Below are 18,029 nucleotides of genomic sequence, written 5' to 3'. Positions count from 1 at the left end.
CGCTAGGGGACGCTGCTGCGCCAGCCGGCGGGCGCACAAGCTGAGCGGGTTCCGGGCGTGCGGGGAGGGGAGGGGAGACTGCGGAGCACCGCCCCGGCCGGGCCCTGAGGGGCGGAGCGGGCCGGGCGGCGGGTTACCGGTTTCCCTCCCCGCTGCATCTTCAGGAGTCCCTGGTGCAGCTCCACCGCGAGTCTCTGAACTGGGGCCTCCCTCTGCAGCCCGGCCCAGGGTCCCCCGGCCGTTCTGGGGGTGCTCCCCCGAGCAGGGACGCCGCTCCACCCGCCCCGGGCAATGAGAGGGCACCTGGGCAAAAGGTGGCTGCGGTATAATTTGCATTTTAATCCATAACGGGTATACTGTGCAGAAACATTTCTCCAAAGGAAAGTGAGGCAACGTGTGTTAATGCTGCAAAGTGGTTTTACTGTAACAGATTCCACCACCTACCATTAATCTTTCATAACTGGTTCCTCTGCTTTTAGCAGTTCCTGTTACGGCAATACATTGGCCAAGGATTGCTGACCAACTTCAGAGGAAACACCTTTCTTCACTGGGTCACAGTATGGGACTTCTGCAGCTATAGAAATACCTGTAAGCACAGGACACAGGTCGAGCTGCGTGTGACACTAATGCCAGTCTACATCTGGAACTTGGGGACGATTTATTTTCCCCTACAGCTACAAAGTCATGCATGAGGATGCCACAGGGAGTTTCTTTCTCTTGCAGTTATATTAATACAAATTAAAGGCCATGCCTATACAGACAATTCATATCTCGGTTCCAAAGTCTGCATCTGCAATAAGTAAACATACCTGTTTACTTATTACATGTTATTGTAAGCATGTGAATTAATTAGAAAACGTTCTGAGAATAAGACCTAATACAGACCCATTTTTTACACACACACACAATGTACATACATTCTACAATATATCTATTTATGTATCAGATAATCATAACATATACGATAAAAACCCTTACATAATATTTCCCAAGCATGAATCATGATTGCCAAAATTGTTTTTTCATCTTTACTCAGACTGCAAAACCCAAATGTTACCACCTGTGGAACAATTGCTTTATAAGTAACGTCCAAAGTCAGGTATCAGATAGCAACATACGGCATTTCAAAGTCAAGTAAATTACATTTGTGTTACAAGACAAAAAAAAACCCACAAAGACAGATAGGAAGTTCTTAGCGGTAAATGACTGATGCAATGATTCATTCAGAGTCATCGTCTCACAATCCCTCATATCCTCTTCCTAGGAATTATACAGCCTGTTCTAAAAACTGAAAACGATATGCATTATCTCCTTGCATGTACTTAACTGCTCAGTATTAGCACACAGCAGAAGAGGGGAAGCCCTGTGCTATTATAAACACATAGACTCATTGTTTAATCTCAGGAAGAAACTGCAAAGTAGTATTTTACATCAGTGTCTGTTTAGTGGGTTTTTAACAAAAAAAAACCAAACAAAAAAACCCACAACCAAAAACCCCACCAAAACCACCCCACCAAAATGCACACTGCCTTGAATGTGTAAATTCTTCCTGCAGGAAGAAAAGGGGAGACAGAGGAGTAGGCTGCTATGCAAGTTCGTGGGAAACTAACTCAGTACCGACCACCTTCAGTCACATTTGATCCTCTCCTTCCGTTTTTATGGCCAGTCCCAACTGCTGGCTATCACTTAGCAACAGCCTGCCCAGAGTACTGTTCTAGCACTGTTCTAGTGTTTTTGAAACCAGTATAGTTAAAAGCAGTAATAATACCCTTATAAATACCTATTATATAATTGCAGTTGTATTTCTATACTGAAATAGGTTATTTCCCTCAAATTCCAGTTACCCTGGGACAAGCCCCCTTACGTTAGCAGAAATATTTCCGCTCTGAGAGGTTGTACGATTTAACTGTTTTGACAAAACTGATAGTTAAACCAGAGCAAAAGTGTGCATAGACCAGGCAACGCACGCTCCCGCTGTCCCTCTAACACACACGTATTGTCAGGTCAGCTACGTCTGCATCATCCCCAGGAAAATCAGAGAGCAGCAATACAAGTTCTTAGCACCCTCCTTGCAGGCACCAGCGACGCTCTCCTGTGTTGTTGCCTGTCCCTCTCACAGCAGGGGACAGATGACTTCCCAGGCCACAGATGAGAACACAACATCTACCCACGTCCTAAGAGAATTCAAGTCTGTACAGTATCTTTGTTATTAACTTCAGTGTTTGGAACTTTCACCAATTACTAGTAAAAGTCCCAGGAATGAGAAAGGCCAAGTAATAAACACAACAGGGAAGAAATTATTAATTTTTTTTTTTATTTTTAAAAAGTATAAAAATCCTGTACATTTGTCAAAAGCTTTTAAAATCAGTCATAAGAAACTGCTGGGCTACTCCAATTCCTTTCTGTAAGACTCAGAGACATTAGGCAGTGGAACAGTTTGCCACTAATCTGACTAAACACACTGGCCTTGAAACATAATGCTAAATGCCAGCTGAACTATTCTGGTCCATCTCAGTTGAAACAAAAATCAAAAGAATTCTTTTTTCCTCTGCTTTTAACTGTTCAAATATGCAAGCTTTATTATAGTTCAGCAGTTCAGTAAAATACCTCATGGTTTAAATGCTCTAGAAATGCATGAAATTTCTATATACTTTTTCTACAAATAACCATGTACAAGGAAGGAGCAGTCTTAATTTATGAGTTCTTAACATTCAAAATATAGTATGATTTCAGGTTTTTCCATATCGGCATATGACAAACAACATACCAGTGTCTTTTTTTCAGGCAACAACAGTGCTAAAACCAATGTAGTCGCCGAAGAGGGTTACAGCCACCGTTTAGACTCTTCACTTGCCAACAACCCAAGCAGAGCAAAACGTAAATTACCAGTTATACTCATCAGAGATATCAACTATCCTCAGCCAGGATCTCAGGATATTCCTCCCAGAACTGGTCCCCAATAATGTCACAGTGCAGGGGAACAACTTTAGTCCTAGTCCGGGTAACTTCCACTTCCTTTTCTTCCGTTTCCTTTGGCAGTTTTATTTTCTTAGTCATGACTTCATTAATCTGAAAATACAGTTGACACATTAGCAGACATACAAGACTTCAGAGGAAATTCACAACTGGACAAGAAATAAAGCTACAACAAAAGCAACTATCAACCCTATTGCATACTACAGAATTTGGACACTACATCTTTTGAAAGAGAGTCTATTCTCAATTCAAAGACTAACACACGAGCAGTTGAAACTGCGTGCCATCATCACATGGCTTGAAGAAGTTACCTGCAAATTCACATAACTGATTGCAAGAATTCTTGAATAAAGTATGATACTTAATTTGGAGCTATATGAAACAAATGGGAAACCTTGCAAATGACTACAATTACCAAGAAAAAAATAAGTAGAAAAGGACTACGCATACTATAAGCTGAGGTACCTTACTAAACAAAAGTTCGTAATTCCTTTGCAGTGGAAATACTTGGGATCTAATCCTGGGACGGGCCTGGCACACACCCCAGCGATTACCATATCAAACTGACACCAGTCATTAAAATGTAATTTTTCAGGAAGCAGAATACTTCCTCAATTTTCAAAGCTGGTAATACTAAGAAACCAACCGTCTGATTCATCAAACAAGGGAGATTTATCTAGAAAATACATCAGTCTTGTGAAATGCTACGTATACATTGTCATCTGTTGATACACATTTTATGTCAAGTCAAAACTTGTATCTAAGCCAGACTTCAGAGACTAGATTTATACTATGCTCATAAAGATATTTCAAAAACACCTCCAAAAAAAAGTCATCTTACACCTCATTATATAGCAAATACGGTTAGTTTTAAAATATATTTATATATAGACGTACATATGGGATATGTGTGGTTATCTTACAGCGTAGTTTGTCTGCTATAGTGTAGCTGTTTAAAACATGAGCATGAAGCAAGTGGTAATACAGTTTTTTACCTTCTGCCAAATTAAGACAGTTCCTTTTCTATACATCAAAGGTTCATTGTTGTAGTTGATGTTGAATTCAGAAAATAAGATTTCATTCTTATCTCCAGCCAAAGTTCCCTGAGAGGAAATGAAAAGAAAAATTACTCTTACAGAAAATAAACAAACAAACTGAATCTCTAGGGTAGAAGACAGGTGAATATTGAAAATAAGATGGACATTTATACAGGTTTTTCACCTTTAAATTACAAGGTTTAACTACCTCTCCCAACAGAGGAATTATTTCCAACTGCCAAACGAGGATATTAAAACAGAGAGGGTTTTTATTACATTTTCAAGACAAATAAAGTCAACGGACTTCAAGGGAAAACAGAAATAATCTGCTTCAACCCTGCACAATGAGCCAAAATACTACAGAAAGGACTGAGAATCAATAGCAGCTGAATCCTGCTTTGTGCTTATGGATACTGGATGTTTATATGACATTTTTAAGATTTCTGAACTTGATAATCAAGAAATCAAAATCCTGCTAATATTTGACCAAAAATACATTATTTGCTAATCATATTAACATCTGTAAAATTCAAGAAGTTGTTGAATCTACACCCACAAAATTGTTATAGTAAGAACAGACAAGCCAGCTAGTGCTGCTGGGTAGGCAAGACAGAGCTTATCAAATCTTATGATTTCCTTTGTAGCAAGAAAAAAAAAAATCTCAAGAGAGTCTTACCTGGAGTCTATCCTGTGCTTGCACTGGCGTCAAACCACTTCGTTGTACAAGCATCCAAAACACTGTATTATAAAGATTATTAATATGGCCTACAGAAAAAGAAAAAAGTGTGAGAGGAAGAGTATTTACCAAATCTGAGTGACTACTCAGATAAAACATATCCAGGAAACAGCCAAGCATAATGGGGACTTAATAACATCAGTTGCTAGAGAAGATACAAGCTTTCTGAGTCATTTTTAAGGTACTGCATATCGTAAGAATGACAAGAAGACAGATTTCATCCTAAAATTCTGAAAAGGGAGAGCAGAGGGTGAAAGGTGTTTATGTGTAATGTAAATTATCTCAATTTGAGCAACAGGGACTAGGTACTAATGAAAGCCTAGAAATTAAATCCAATGGTCTCTTCTATCATGGAATAAACAGCACTTTTGATTGCTACCATTTTGCTACATGGTGTGAATTTGAAGGTTCACATCTCTTCATTAAAGAAGATAACCTTGGCTAAACAAGCCCGGAACATAAAAAATAATAAATTAATTCTATTAATAATTCTAATATTTCCTGGGCTGAAGTCATTCCCAGCATGCAACAAACATAGCTGTAGCCTGAAGACGCAGCTAGTATCTCTATACCTATACAAAGCCCAAAACAATTCTAATATTGTTTATTTAAAACTACTACCCTACCTGCTGTTCTTTCACTGATACCTATACGTACAAATACACTGGCAATAAAGGCATTTCTATTCACAGAGGAAGAGAACTCAACTGCACAAATCTCTGTTTTCTAGAAATGCTTACAATCTGCTTGTCTCCAGCTGAGGTAGTCCTTTAAATTTTGGTTGCTGGGATACAACACAATTCGTCCATCAAATCCCGGTGGGTACAGAAGTTGCTGGTCCTTAAAGTAATCCTTCCAATAGAAAACGTAACTTGAGGCAAACTGGGAGACCACATGAGTCATGAACTTACTTGCAAACACAAAGCAAAAGGAAAAAAAATAAATATGTCAATATGATTATATATCTGTGATTATCTGAGGTATCAGGAGTGCTAATTCTGGCAGATAGCAGGATTTCTTAAATAATGGCCCAAGATATCAGCTATGGCATAGATTCTTCTGAAGAACAGGAAGTACTGAGAATCAAGTAAAAGAGTTTGAAAAAGCAAACATTTTGTTAAAAGAATGTTTGTTCTAACAATTCTTGTTTCTAACATTTATCAGAAATTTTTTTCAAACTCTGTACCACTGAACATATTTTCCTCAAAGATCGCATGCAAAGAGTTCACATGAAGATCCTTAGCTAATTGTAGTGCATACACCCAAACACAGCCCTATTCCCAGCTTCTCTGCGTAGATAAAGGCAAATCTAAAGAAGAATTACAGGTTTAGAAAGAGTTGTTAAAAACAAGTTCACTTAAGTATCAAAGCAGCTGTTACCTTGCTCTTCTTTTAAACCATCTACTCTTCTTTTTGAAAACAAAACTATATTCATCACTCTGTCCATAAGCAATAGCAATATCCTCCAATTCTTGCATCACTGTCTGGGCACATTTGGTCATCAGATTAAGAGCACGGTCATCATTTGGCTTTTTGAACTCATGCTGCTCAGAAAACCTTGAAAGCAAAAATGGTTGAATAAGAATCCCTTAAAGAGCTACTCAAAATGCTGACCCATTCATTCTCTTCATATCTGTTTCTATGAATAATGATTTCAAGTATCCTGTCAATACTGACACAGAATTCCCTCCAGATATGAAAAACAATAACAAAAATCTTTTATACATTCTGGATAACCCATTCTCTTTCCCGTTAATATCTCACCCTAACCAGTCCTTCAAAATGACTGTTTTCCCTATTTTTCTTGGAATAAGAGGATGACAAATACTATTTTCTATAAACTCCCTGTCTCCTAGGGTGTCTTTTGGTCCAACATTATCAGTAAACCTGTCAAAACATGAGAGCTTTATCAGAAATCAAATCCCCAGGAAGAACACATCACCTACCCCTCGAGAGAACTGTGCTCTATTTATCCTGAAGAAAGGTGAATGCCACACTGACACTGACGCCCACCACAATTATCCCTGTGCACCAGTTGCTGTCCCTGCCCCAGCACACCCAAGGCACTGGTACACCGCTTCCCTACCACCGTGCCAAGGGCATAGTTCTGAAGCTGCCCATGGCTCTTGAAGACAAACACCCACAGTAACTCCGTGCCCTGGAGAGGCCGAGTGAAGAGTTCATGGGGATTTGGGGGGAAAGGAGGATTTGTAACCCCTGCGCCTGCGGGACTCACACAGATCGGGCAGGGAACAGCCAAATGCACGGCACCACTCGGAATCAGCACTCGGAGCCCGCACCCCCAGCGCCTTTAGGCCGAGGAAACCCCGAGATAGGCCCCGCCGTAACTCGGCCTCCATCGTCCCGCCCGCTGAGGCGTCGCCATAGCGACCAGCCCGCTATAAGCGCCCCGGCCATTGACTGCCCGCCCGCCTGGCCTTTACACCTGTGGAAGTTGCGGCCGTCCAGCCGGACCACTATCCAGCAGTTGGGCAGACAGGTGTCGTCCGCCTCGAAGTCCCGCACATACTCGAACTTGCTCTTGGCCATGGAGAGGCGGCGCACGCAGCCCGCAGAGATGGCTGATGCCGCCCGCCGCCACCCCAGCATGGCCAGAACGGAAGCGGAAGCGCCGCGCATTCTCCCCCCTCCCCCGAGAATACAGCGGAGGGCCCTTCTGGGCGACCCGGCGGACCTCTCTATGGTTTGAGCGGGTCTCTATGGCGACCGCGTCGCGCGGCGCGGGCGGGCGGCGGGCTCGCTGCGTGGCCGTTGGCGGGCGGCGGCGGCCCGAGGGCGCGGCGAGCGTTGGCCCAACGGCCGCGGGCGGCAAACGGCCGGCGGCGGGATGGAGCGGGGCGCCAGGGCGGCACCGCTCCGCTCCGGGGCTCCTCGGGAGACCCCATCGGGCCTCCGCCGCCCCACGCCGCCGCCCACCCCGCAGGGGGAGGCCGAGGTCCCCCTCAGGGTGGTGCGCGTCAAAATGGAGAAACCCGAGCCGGCGGAGGGAAACGTCCCCAGATGCCGCGGGGACAGCAGAGAGTCGGGGGGTGATTTCAGGCGCTTCCCAGCTCCATGGTGGGGGAAAGAAGAGTCCCACGTCACCATCAAGAAAGAAGGGGAGCAGGAAGGGGGTGGCAGAGAAAGCCCCAAGGAGGTGAAGGTGCCGGAGAAGAGGGGGAACGGGAAGGAGCCCTGGAGAGGAGCTGATGTCAAAGCGGAGCCGCCTCATGAGGCCTTTGAGGCCTGCGGGGTGAAGGAGGAAAAGGGTGTTGCCCCGGTGGGCTCCCTGTGTGGGCCTGCTCATGCCAGCCCAGGTGACCACAAGACGCAGCAGAATGGGGGGCTTGGGATCCTTCCTGAAGATCTGAAGATCCCAGTTGTGTTTCACCCCTTACCTCCTGGGACCCGCATACAGATCCAAGGCCCTCTGCCGTCAGAGCTGATCCATGTGACTAAAGTGCCAGTGAAACAAGTGCCGCTTAAAATGCAGTCTTTACTGGAGCCTTCAGTAAAGATTGAAACTAAAAATGTTCCCCTCACAGTACTGCCCTCCGATTCAGGTATTGCGTTAAGACAGCTTGGAAGGGTTCAGTAGGTGGCACCCAGTTGACAGGTTATCGTACAGGAGAACACAAGTGGAAGGGTCGTGTTAGAGAACCATCCCTGGAGTTTGTACAACAAACTTGTGTTGTACAACCTACTTTACTCTTACTGTTCAGCGTAAGATGTAAACATACAGGAGCACAGACTTCTCTAGTGGTTTGTTAAAATCAATGCAGTTTTATCCACTGGCTCCCTGACTATATTAAACCCCTTATAACAGCGTTCAGAATTGCATTAAGTTGTGGTTGCAAGTTTAAGGTCATGAATCTGCTTGATTTTTAAAGCTATGAAGCATTGATACACCTCTCTGAGAAAATTTGGACATGTTAAATGAGGAATTTTTTGAAAGACCTGCATTAGAAGCTTACTTTTTTTGAAAGATATCTAGGCTTTCAAAATTAATGACTAATTAAGTGAGGTCTTAAAGACTAGAAGACTCTTGCCTTTTATTGATAATGTGAAAGAGTTCATTTCTAAGCTTTTTTCAGAGAGGAAATTGCTTGTTCAGGGATCAGTTGCAAAGGGTCTGGGTCTTCATCATGTCACCAGCTCAATTTAAACGCAGTCTGTTTACAAAGAGCCAAAGCTGGGTGTCATGTAACAGTCATTTGGTAATACAGGTTCCTCCAGCAAAATGAGTGTCCACATCTGAGAAAAGAGAGAGGAAAAAGAAACCCAACCAGAAACCCCTGAACAGCAACAACCTCAGTTGAGAAGCCAGGGACAGCACAGGGGTGGGACTAAACTGCCGTACCATCGTAAGATCTGGTCCCCACATCGTTAGGGCTTTGGATACATAGTTCTGGTGGTGACGACAAATTTGCAGTGATATGGTCTATGCTATACAATGTTTAGTTTATAAATTCATAAGAAAACAATTTAGCCAAATGAAATCCAAACCAGTGTGTTAGCATTTCCATATGTTTCATATTAAAAAAAAAATATATACAACAAAAGCAAGGTAAATGATTCCTTATGCAGTGGTTCAGTGAAGGGTTGTGGAGGATAATCCCTTAGCCTTAGTTATTTTTCTAGGAACTGCACTCCAAATGTGCATTGAGTTTCATGTGTTCCCAAGCTGTAGTGATTCCTTTGACTGTCGCCAAATATCCTCTTGATATACTACTGAAAGTAACCTGTATTGCATATATTGCCTGGAAGATGATCATCTTTCCTCGTTTTGTTGCATAGGTATGCCAGATACTCCATTTAGCAAGGACAAAAATGGCCATGTAAAGCGTCCAATGAACGCATTTATGGTGTGGGCTAGGATTCATCGGCCTGCCCTAGCGAAAGCTAACCCAGCTGCCAATAATGCAGAAATCAGTGTTCAGCTTGGACTGGAGTGGAGCAAACTGACTGAAGAGCAGAAACAGCCCTATTATGATGAAGCCCAGAAAATAAAACAAAGGCACAGAGAGGAATTTCCTGGTAAACATGTATTTATTTACCTGAATGTTTTAGAAGTACAAGATTTTTTGAAAAATGGATCTCTTTCATTACAGCAAGTAATAGAGTTAGAAAAAAAATCGCAAAAATTTCAAGCACACACTCCTTCTGTCAGCTTTCTAGAGCCTGAAAGCATATTAATTTTTTAAAGCATCCAAAATGATGTTTCATCCTTCATAGCTTCTAATGTTTCTTATGATCTTAGGCCACCACAGCTACAGCAGCTCTTCTGAATGCTTTAGTAGTCAGATAGCGAGTTTATTGTGAATATGGCCTGCTGCATCATTTCACGTGCTCCAGAAAGAGCTGTCCAGGTGGCCTGTGGTGACACATGCATCCATTCCTTAAAAGCAGGAAAGGGAAATGCCACAGGAAGCACAAGCGGCATTGTATTCTGTGGGATTCTTCAATGTGTAGAGTTGGGATTCACAAATAATGGTGTGGAAGATGTTGTTTCTCAGCCTCTTGTCAAAAGGGTTAAAAATTTGTACCATTAACAAATTAATTTCTCCAAAACACTGCAGTTCAATAAAACAAAGCACAAGTACTTTGAACACGCTTTTTAAAAGCTGCTGAGATACCAGATGTTGTAATCCTTTCTCTTTCTGTTGTCATAATCCTGCTAGTTCATGATTATGGCTAATCCTGGTAGACAAGATCTGATGAATCTGTCATAAACAAGCAAAAGATAAGGGCAGCACTCTCCCTCTCTCCCTGTACCCTTCAAAGAAAAAAAAAAGGGTTTCTTTAAAGTAGCATTGAGTTAGCCTGTGTAAGAAACAAAGCTGCACAGTGTAAAGTCGTAACATATTTATACATCTTTTAGTGTTTGGTTAATGTTGTAAGTCAAAGGCAAACGTATTCCTCCAAAATCTATACAGGTTTCCTAGCGGGTCATAAATTCCATTGTCTCTTGTAACCTGCAGGTATATGTGAGACATAAGGGGTTAAGGAAACAATCAGGAAAGACGAACATTTTGAATACAGTCATTATTTTCTTACACACTGAAACCCCATGGTACAGTGTCATGTTCTCCTTAACATGCTTTCCTTAGCTGTGCCACATCACTCCCCACTGTTCTGTATTTCTTTGTCTCACAGTTACAATTTAGTAACATAAATATCATGGCCAAGTATGTCCATTTAATTTCCACCTCTGATAAAATGCTCCATTTTTCAGCTCACTGAAGCAAATGGAGTTTTGCCATTGACTCTAGGAGCAGGTTTTGGACTAATTTTTTTTAGATACTTCAGTATTACAGATATCATAGCTTTACATAATGAATGAGACCATCCCAAAAATTGGATGTCTGCATCTTTTTTCATTTCTGACAGGTTGGGTTTATCAACCACGACCAGGCAAAAGGAAGCGTTTCCCACTGCCTGTCTCTGGTGTATTTTCCGGCACTTCTCAGAGTATCATCACTACAAGTCCAGCTGGCATTTGTCCCTTCCAGTCACCTGCTTACTCTGTTGTCATCCCCAATGTTAAGAACAGTATTGGACATCCAGTCTGTGAGTTTTCAGTAGTGAATGATTTTAAAAACTTGGAATTTACCTATTGCAGTAAAAGTTATATATACAGTAGTGTAGATATAGTTAAAACTATTTCTCAGTCTTTCTTGACACCACTATTTCTATCAGTCCTCCTCTGCACTGCTCCTCTGCCTCCTAGTCTCTACCTACTGTTTCCTCAGCCTCTTAAACTCTTCTGTCTTCTTCATTGCCCACAGATTCCTGCTACTGTCTTTGTAGCTCCTGGTTCCCTCCTCCTACCTCTTGGTTTTTGGATCTCTGTTACTCAACATGTGCTTCCTGTTGAGCTACAGCTGTTTCTTTTATTTATTCTGTCTCCACCTCACACATATCTTACCTCACCAGATCTAACTGCGTTAGTGCTCAGCCCAGCTCTACTAAGCCTGAAAAAGCTCATTAGCTTAGTCCATGGCACCTCCACTCTGATGTTAGTGTTCCTTGGCAGTGAGGGCGCCACTGCTCTAGAGCAAACGCTCAGCAAATGCTCAGCAACTTAAGACTGCTTACAAGAAAAAGCAGACAGAATTGTCAACAAGGTCATCAGAAAGGAAGCTAGTAGGGTGTTAGTGTGTGCTGCAATGTTAAAGCAGTCACTAAATCTGAAAAAGGAATTTTTCCTTTGCATATTTTCCGTGAACATTTAATTAGGTATCTATGTACACCTGGAATAGTTCTATATGTAGTTGTTATGAACTTGCACATGCCCACGGTTTAGGCATACATAGCTGAGCTTTTATACAAACAAAAATATAGTTACAGAAGGAATGCATTAAAAAGTTGCACCTAACCTGGAAGGATCCTCCTGTTAATAAGAAGAAGTAAAGATGGGCAGTGAAATGGGGTGTAGTATGAGAGCCCACAGTCAAGTATAATGGCTGACCTGCATGGTTTCTAGTGAGACAGCTCTGGCTCTGGCAGTGCATGCACAGTGGATTTCGACAACAAACAGCTTAGATCCAGGCAATGGCTTTTTCCTCTTTAAGCTTACTCACAAGGGCTGCTCTCTTTCTCATGAGGCAAGAAAATAAAATGCCTGTTTATGCTGTGTGGTAATATTCAGAGATGTAAAAGAGAAAAGTCAGCTTTGTTCTGGTAAAGTTCTGAGTTAGTGATGTGATCCTTTCTCAAATCCTTCTGTAGATTTGACTGAATAAAGTATTCTTTGTTTTCATACCCTAGTATATTTTATAACGTTATGTTGTCTTCAGATGCTGCTATGCTTCATTCCAGAGTTTACGATACTATTGTGGTTGAAATACAAACGGTAAAAATCTAGATGCATTTAAGTCCTGTTGACTCGGAATTTAGACTCTTAGACTAGGTAGTGGGGTTTGAAAATCTGTTTTGAATGTGTTTTGAAATCTTTCAGTATAAAGGCAGCCCTGTTGATATGAGCTGTGATTTGAAAGTGTACATTCAAGTGTATGTTCTGCAAAAGATTTCAAGGCAAAATTGGCTAACGGGTATGTTCACTGGTGAAATAAATAGGAAAACATATCGGAGAGTAGGGTGTTTTAACTGTTGCTCTGCTCTTCACTGCTCCTTTGGCACCACACAGATTTGTTAAGAATTTGGCTCACTCCAACTCAGCTAGCAGACTTGGGAGGTCTTCTGAGCTTCAGGTGCTAAATACACACTCCAGCCTCATTCTGTGGCCGTATCAGGACAAGACACAGCCCTCACTAGCCTGACAGCCTCAACACCCACTAGCCAATTTGGTCGTCTTCCACCCTGGGGTTTCTGTAGAAGGAAGCTTGAATGTGTGGGCTCCAAACCCGTCCATCAGAACACATGTAGGCCAAGTGGTGTATGACTGTGAGTTGCTGGGATAAGTAATGCTGCAAAGTGTTTCGAGGGAAATGGTTCTGGCTCTGGCTGTGGTTTGCTACGCTGCTGTTTATGAAATCTCTTCCTCTGTTCATGTCTGATAAATAACTGTTCTGTTTCCTAAAGGTGAAGCTCCTTCTGCCATCCGTCTGCCGGCTTCTTCCATTCAACATGCTGGTCCAGTTACTCTTTTCCAGACTACCAGTGCAAGAACCCCATCAGTGGCTGTTCCAGCTCCAACCCTGCCCTTGCGCCCTATAATTTCACCACAGCACTTTGCTGAACCTGCTCAGGCAGAAGCTCTTGATGGGCTCAATTGCTCTCTGAAGAGACGTACACCAGTTTTCATTGAGAGCAGAAATCCAAGTAACATAACCACCACTAACAGCAGATTTTCTGTCTCTACTAGTGAGCCCCCAAAGGAGTACCCAGGGGTTTCTATTTTTCCTAGAGGTGTACCTCTTCCCCAAGCTACCCCTTTTCTTCACTCACGTCTCTATGAGTCTCCTCCCATTGGTCAGACAGCCAGTCTGTTCGGAGTACCTCCTCGGTTTCCATTTTACCACCCTTATTTTGTACCTGGACCTCACTATTTCCCTTCAAGGTAATGAAACCCTTCATTTCAATACCAGTAAGAACAAATGCTAAGAGGCAGAGAATCTTTTGATTTACAGAAAGTAGATGGATCATTTAGAAGGAAAGGTGCTCTTCCCTTCCTATAGCTCCCGTGTGGTGGGACCTGCTGGCCTGAGGCTGCTCATAATATATGTGCAGTTATTGAAAGCTCCATAGTACTATTGCAGTAATTGGCACTCCAAAGCCCACAGTAAATAGACAGATCTTCTCTCCACTTTATGCATCTAAGTGTAGTTGATTTCTACAGAAAAGCATTAGGTAGAGATAATGTAAGTGTATTTTGAAAATGATCAGGTAGAATTAAAGTAGGTGTGTGAGATGTCTCCTGGGTACTATGATTGCATCTGTCACAACTACCAATATTTCCGAAATCCAGCCTGGTGGGAAATGTCTTCAGAATTGTTATGTAAGTAGTCATTCCTAGGTTTTCCTTTGCAGTCTCTGGGCAGTCAATCAGACGTCAGCTAATCAAAGAATTTACAAGATAACAGATGTAATATCCCATGGGTATTTCCTAAGCTAAGCATGCACAGAAAGCACCAGTGCCCTCCCAGCAGCAGGTGTGCTGCTCTGGTGGTCTGCTGATGCTTATTCTTTGTAAGGCATCATTTTTCTTTCATGACTGTGCAATATCAAACACAACAAATTATTATGACTATTAGACTTAAATTCTGCTCATTAATACACCGCTCATTGCTACTAATAGCAACAACCAACATGTTCCTATGGCAATAAGATTACCTGGTCATAAATTAGGGCTGATGATGACCCATCAAACTCAAAAGAACTTTATGAAACTGGTAAGTGCAATACAAGATAGTTCTATTTTTGAGGTCCTTTAAAGAAACACAGGGCACATATTCCCAAAATTGCTAAAGACGAACTTTGCTTAGCCCGTGGTCTCTGAAATTAGACAGTTTTGCGAGACCTCTGAGAGGAGTGTTCTTCTACCATAAAAGACTGTTCTGAGTTCACACATTAATGGACTTCTGAAGGCTGACAGCTTTGCTAGTGCCAGGATCTTTCTAATAAAATGATTTATAAGTTCACATTCCTATAAACTAATTTCTTGCATACAAGAATCATAATTGCTGGGTAGCATTGACAGTGCAAAGGTATGTACGCAGCTTCATGCACTAAAAATGTAAATGTTAGATTGGAAAGATGAATAGTCTCCTTGAAACCTCACTAGAGATTGTATCAACGTCTTTGTAATGTCTGCGCTGTAGAGCTCTATTACTTCTTCACATACTTTGTTTTCTTAACAATGTAGTGAATTTCTCTAACACTGTTAATTACAATACCTGTTTCATTCTGCATCAAAATAAAAATTCAAACTTCTGACACCAGAGGAATACAGTTACATTTGACATAGTAATCTCATGCAACCTACTATGTGGTTGCTTTTTAAAAATTTATCACTGTACATTCTTTAAATAGTAACATTGACAACCACATATGGGGCACAAGGCTTCTCTGTCAGGCCTTCTGTGCAATAACAATGTAATGATGCAAGAGTTCACTCCAAGAATAAACAAGAGCGTTTTTCCCCATCTCTGTCACAAATTTTGACATACAGAAATAACACAAAATGACTTTTGATGCTTTGTTTTACTGTTCTGAGTATATCGGTTAACATACTGCAGGCGTATCAGATGCTGGTTTATCTGTGATATTATTTCATTGATAAATGTTATTGGTTTTGTGTTTGTTTTCAAAACAATATCATGCTGTATCTAGCATGAAGAGGTGCATATGCACAGATACGGAATCTGTGCATGACTCTTGTAATGGCCTCGGTGTTTAAATTAGGCATGGTTTTAAAGTATGCGTGTTTTGAATATTTCAATAGGATAAGCTGACTAACATAGAACAGTAGCGTAATTCTGTTTTCTTAGCTGACTGGAAGTCCAGACAACCTGCATTTCTGAAAACCAACTTTCAATCTCTTTCATTGCAGCACATGCCCATTCAGCCGACCTCCATTTGGCTGCGGGAATTTCTCCAGCTCAGTGTCTCAATGCCTTGGCTGTTATGAAGACAGGTACCAAAGACAGGAGGTGATGTTTTCAGCTCTGGACGGAAACTATCCTTTCAAGGAATACTCAGAAGAACATATACGTGAGGACCACCGCAGCTGTGAGAGCCTTGAAGTAGTGTCCTGTTACAGCAGCTGCAACGAGGAGCGGTATTTAAGCCCCCTACCGCAGCTGGACGTTGGAGAGTTGGAGGAGGTTTTGTCAGCCACCCCATCTACTCCCTCCAGCATCCACCTAATCAACGTAATTGACAGCGACGAGGAAGACGAAGTAAAGTTGTTGCGAGAATTGTAATTTTTAAAACAAATTATAAACCAGAAAAATATTATAGAATGGGAAATAAATATTTTCCTCAACATGGTCTTTTTGGTCAGTATGTTCGATGGAAAACCCATGTAGCTTGAGCGAGCTGTACGGGTCATTTTGAAGACTCTGATGATCTGTTTGTATTTTGAGAGATCTCATACAGACCTGGGGAGGTCAAAAGCCTCTGGTGTTTCACCTGCTTCATCAGGGGATTGTTTGGGCTCTGCCTCAGGAAAGCACCTACACGGGAATACAGCTCTAAGCATGTGACACTGTGCTTTCCCGAGGAGAGCCAAAATAGGCGCTTTGATGCTATTTGCCATAATTTTGTAGGTATTACTTTAGCAAGTGAAATAATTCTGGTTTATAACTGTAATGTAATTCTCGCTGCAGTAAAATACTATAAGGCCTGGAGAGTAAAGTCAAGAATGATTCTACAATGCTTTACATTTTTCCTTTGATGAGAGAGTTTTAAGCTTAATTTGGTTAATTTTAACTGTAGTCTGTATTTGTGGTACAACTGCTATACAACGCACTGAAAATTTACATCAGTTGCAGTAATACCTTGGTCTGCAACCACTCCCACTAATAAAAATGAGATTGTCCAGAAGGTACGGTGAGGCAGAGTAGCACCCAGAGAGAGGAAAATGGATGAGATCTCGCCCTGTGACTTACACTAGTGGGCTGTGACTTGTTCCCTCAGCATAGTTAGTACTGTAAAGAATTCTCCAGAGAATACCAAATTCTCTGAAGAATACCAAAGGCTTTCAATAGAGGGGGTATCTGTGTTGAACTCAGAGGGTAATGAAATTGAAAATTTTTTGGACAAAATTTGTAACTTATGTTACTAATTTTTTTTCCTCTCCCCTCTTTGTGGAATAGAAGGTCATTTTCTTATGGGAATCCTGTTATTTTGCTATTGTTGTATTTGAATAAACTCACCTGAACAATGTATCCCTAATGCTTCATTTTAAGCCATGGACGTTGAACTGAGTGGGGATGGGTAAATGTAACTCACAGAGTTACCCTGCAGCCAAGCTGCACGTGCCTAGAATGAGCTGAAGTCACTCTTTCAGACAATTTGGGCTACTAATACTAGCATATATATGTGTGTGTGTATTTATAATTATGTAAATCCAGCTACCGCAGAAATATGGGAAGAGATGAAAGCCATGGATGGAGAAGCCCATCCATGCTGCGCTGCCGGAGGATGCCAAGGAATGATTCAGAGGAAGCTACAACCATCTCAGATAGGACATCCTGTATTTGACGGGTTATCACACCCATCTGTTGGAACCTCAGCACCCTGTCAATCCTGAGGCTTAGGCCCCCTATATCCATTGACACCGCATTATTGATAAAGAGAGGTACAAATGAAATTTCCACATGCCTCAAAAGCTACTCCTAAGTCAGCAGAGAGTAGATATCCTCTGGGTTCTTTGCATTTTAAGTTTTCGGTCTTAGATGGATATTTCCATGCTTTTCTGCTTCTGTGGGCTCATAACTCCATTTTCCAAGTCCAAGATCAAAACCTCTCCTTTGAGAACTACTGCATTTTGTAGTTAAAGAACACAAAAGCATGAGTAAATCCTGTCTATCCGACACACTGCATCTGCAATGCAGATGAATCATTAAGAGGAAAGTCTTATAAATAGTAGAAAATGCCTGTTCGTTTCTAAATTATCTTCTCGCTGAAAGCTGATCTGGCCTGCAGGAATGCATGTGGGCAAATGTACTAATTCCTACACAAGCATGTTTCAGGGTCTAAAACAGCTGTTTGTGGGATTATTCTCTAGTTTTACCTTCCCTCTTCTCCCATTTTCCTTTTTATGTGCTATGGAGTAGGATGTCACACATATTGCAGTGCACCAGAATCCAGAA

The 18,029-nt window shown here is 41.8% G+C and overlaps 2 protein-coding genes across 4 annotated transcripts; one reads left to right on the top strand and one right to left on the bottom strand.

Moving 5' to 3' along the window:
- Nucleotides 1-2,293: 2,293 nt before the first annotated feature.
- On the bottom strand, nucleotides 2,294-7,362 carry THG1L (tRNA-histidine guanylyltransferase 1 like). 3 transcript variants are annotated; one of them, XM_074604334.1, is made up of 6 exons: nucleotides 7,196-7,362; nucleotides 6,130-6,306; nucleotides 5,490-5,659; nucleotides 4,690-4,778; nucleotides 3,972-4,079; nucleotides 2,294-3,069 (listed from the first exon to the last, which is right to left on the bottom strand). In XM_074604334.1, the coding sequence occupies exons 1-6, from the start codon at nucleotides 7,357-7,359 to the stop codon at nucleotides 2,908-2,910; spliced, it is 870 nt and encodes a 289-aa protein (XP_074460435.1). In that variant the 5' UTR covers nucleotides 7,360-7,362; the 3' UTR covers nucleotides 2,294-2,907. The 3 variants fall into 3 exon arrangements, with proteins under 3 accessions (XP_074460435.1, XP_074460437.1, XP_074460436.1); XM_074604336.1 differs by having other exon boundaries at nucleotides 5,490-5,655; nucleotides 7,196-7,349; XM_074604335.1 differs by lacking the exon at nucleotides 7,196-7,362 and adding an exon at nucleotides 6,696-6,817.
- Nucleotides 7,363-7,597: 235 nt separating this feature from the next.
- Nucleotides 7,598-16,136, top strand: SOX30 (SRY-box transcription factor 30). Its single transcript, XM_074603547.1, has 5 exons — nucleotides 7,598-8,312; nucleotides 9,547-9,786; nucleotides 11,140-11,319; nucleotides 13,294-13,771; nucleotides 15,764-16,136. The coding sequence occupies exons 1-5, from the start codon at nucleotides 7,598-7,600 to the stop codon at nucleotides 16,134-16,136; spliced, it is 1,986 nt and encodes a 661-aa protein (XP_074459648.1).
- The last annotated feature ends 1,893 nt before the right edge of the window (nucleotides 16,137-18,029 follow it).

The sequence above is a fragment of the Larus michahellis genome, chromosome 11 (assembly GCF_964199755.1).
Source record: "Larus michahellis chromosome 11, bLarMic1.1, whole genome shotgun sequence".
In the NCBI taxonomy this organism is placed as follows: domain Eukaryota; kingdom Metazoa; phylum Chordata; class Aves; order Charadriiformes; family Laridae; genus Larus; species Larus michahellis.
The sequence above is the reverse complement of the archived record's forward strand: the minus strand, read 5'-3'. Positions and strand labels throughout refer to the sequence as shown.

Bases quoted from the DNA above. Each gene is read 5' to 3' on its own strand.
- THG1L (XM_074604334.1), bottom strand. From the start codon at position 7,359: ATGCTGGGGTGGCGGCGGGCGGCATCAGCCATCTCTGCGGGCTGCGTG. The intron at 4,779-5,489 runs GTAAGCATTTCT...CTTTTTCTGTAG, and splicing joins CAGCTGGAGACAAGCAGATT to GCCATATTAATAATCTTTAT. The intron at 3,070-3,971 runs GTAAAAAACTGT...CTGTATTTTCAG, and splicing joins CTGTCTTAATTTGGCAGAAG to ATTAATGAAGTCATGACTAA.
- SOX30 (XM_074603547.1), top strand. From the start codon at position 7,598: ATGGAGCGGGGCGCCAGGGCGGCACCGCTCCGCTCCGGGGCTCCTCGG. The intron at 9,787-11,139 runs GTAAACATGTAT...CATTTCTGACAG, and splicing joins GCACAGAGAGGAATTTCCTG to GTTGGGTTTATCAACCACGA. The intron at 13,772-15,763 runs GTAATGAAACCC...CTTTCATTGCAG, and splicing joins CCTCACTATTTCCCTTCAAG to CACATGCCCATTCAGCCGAC.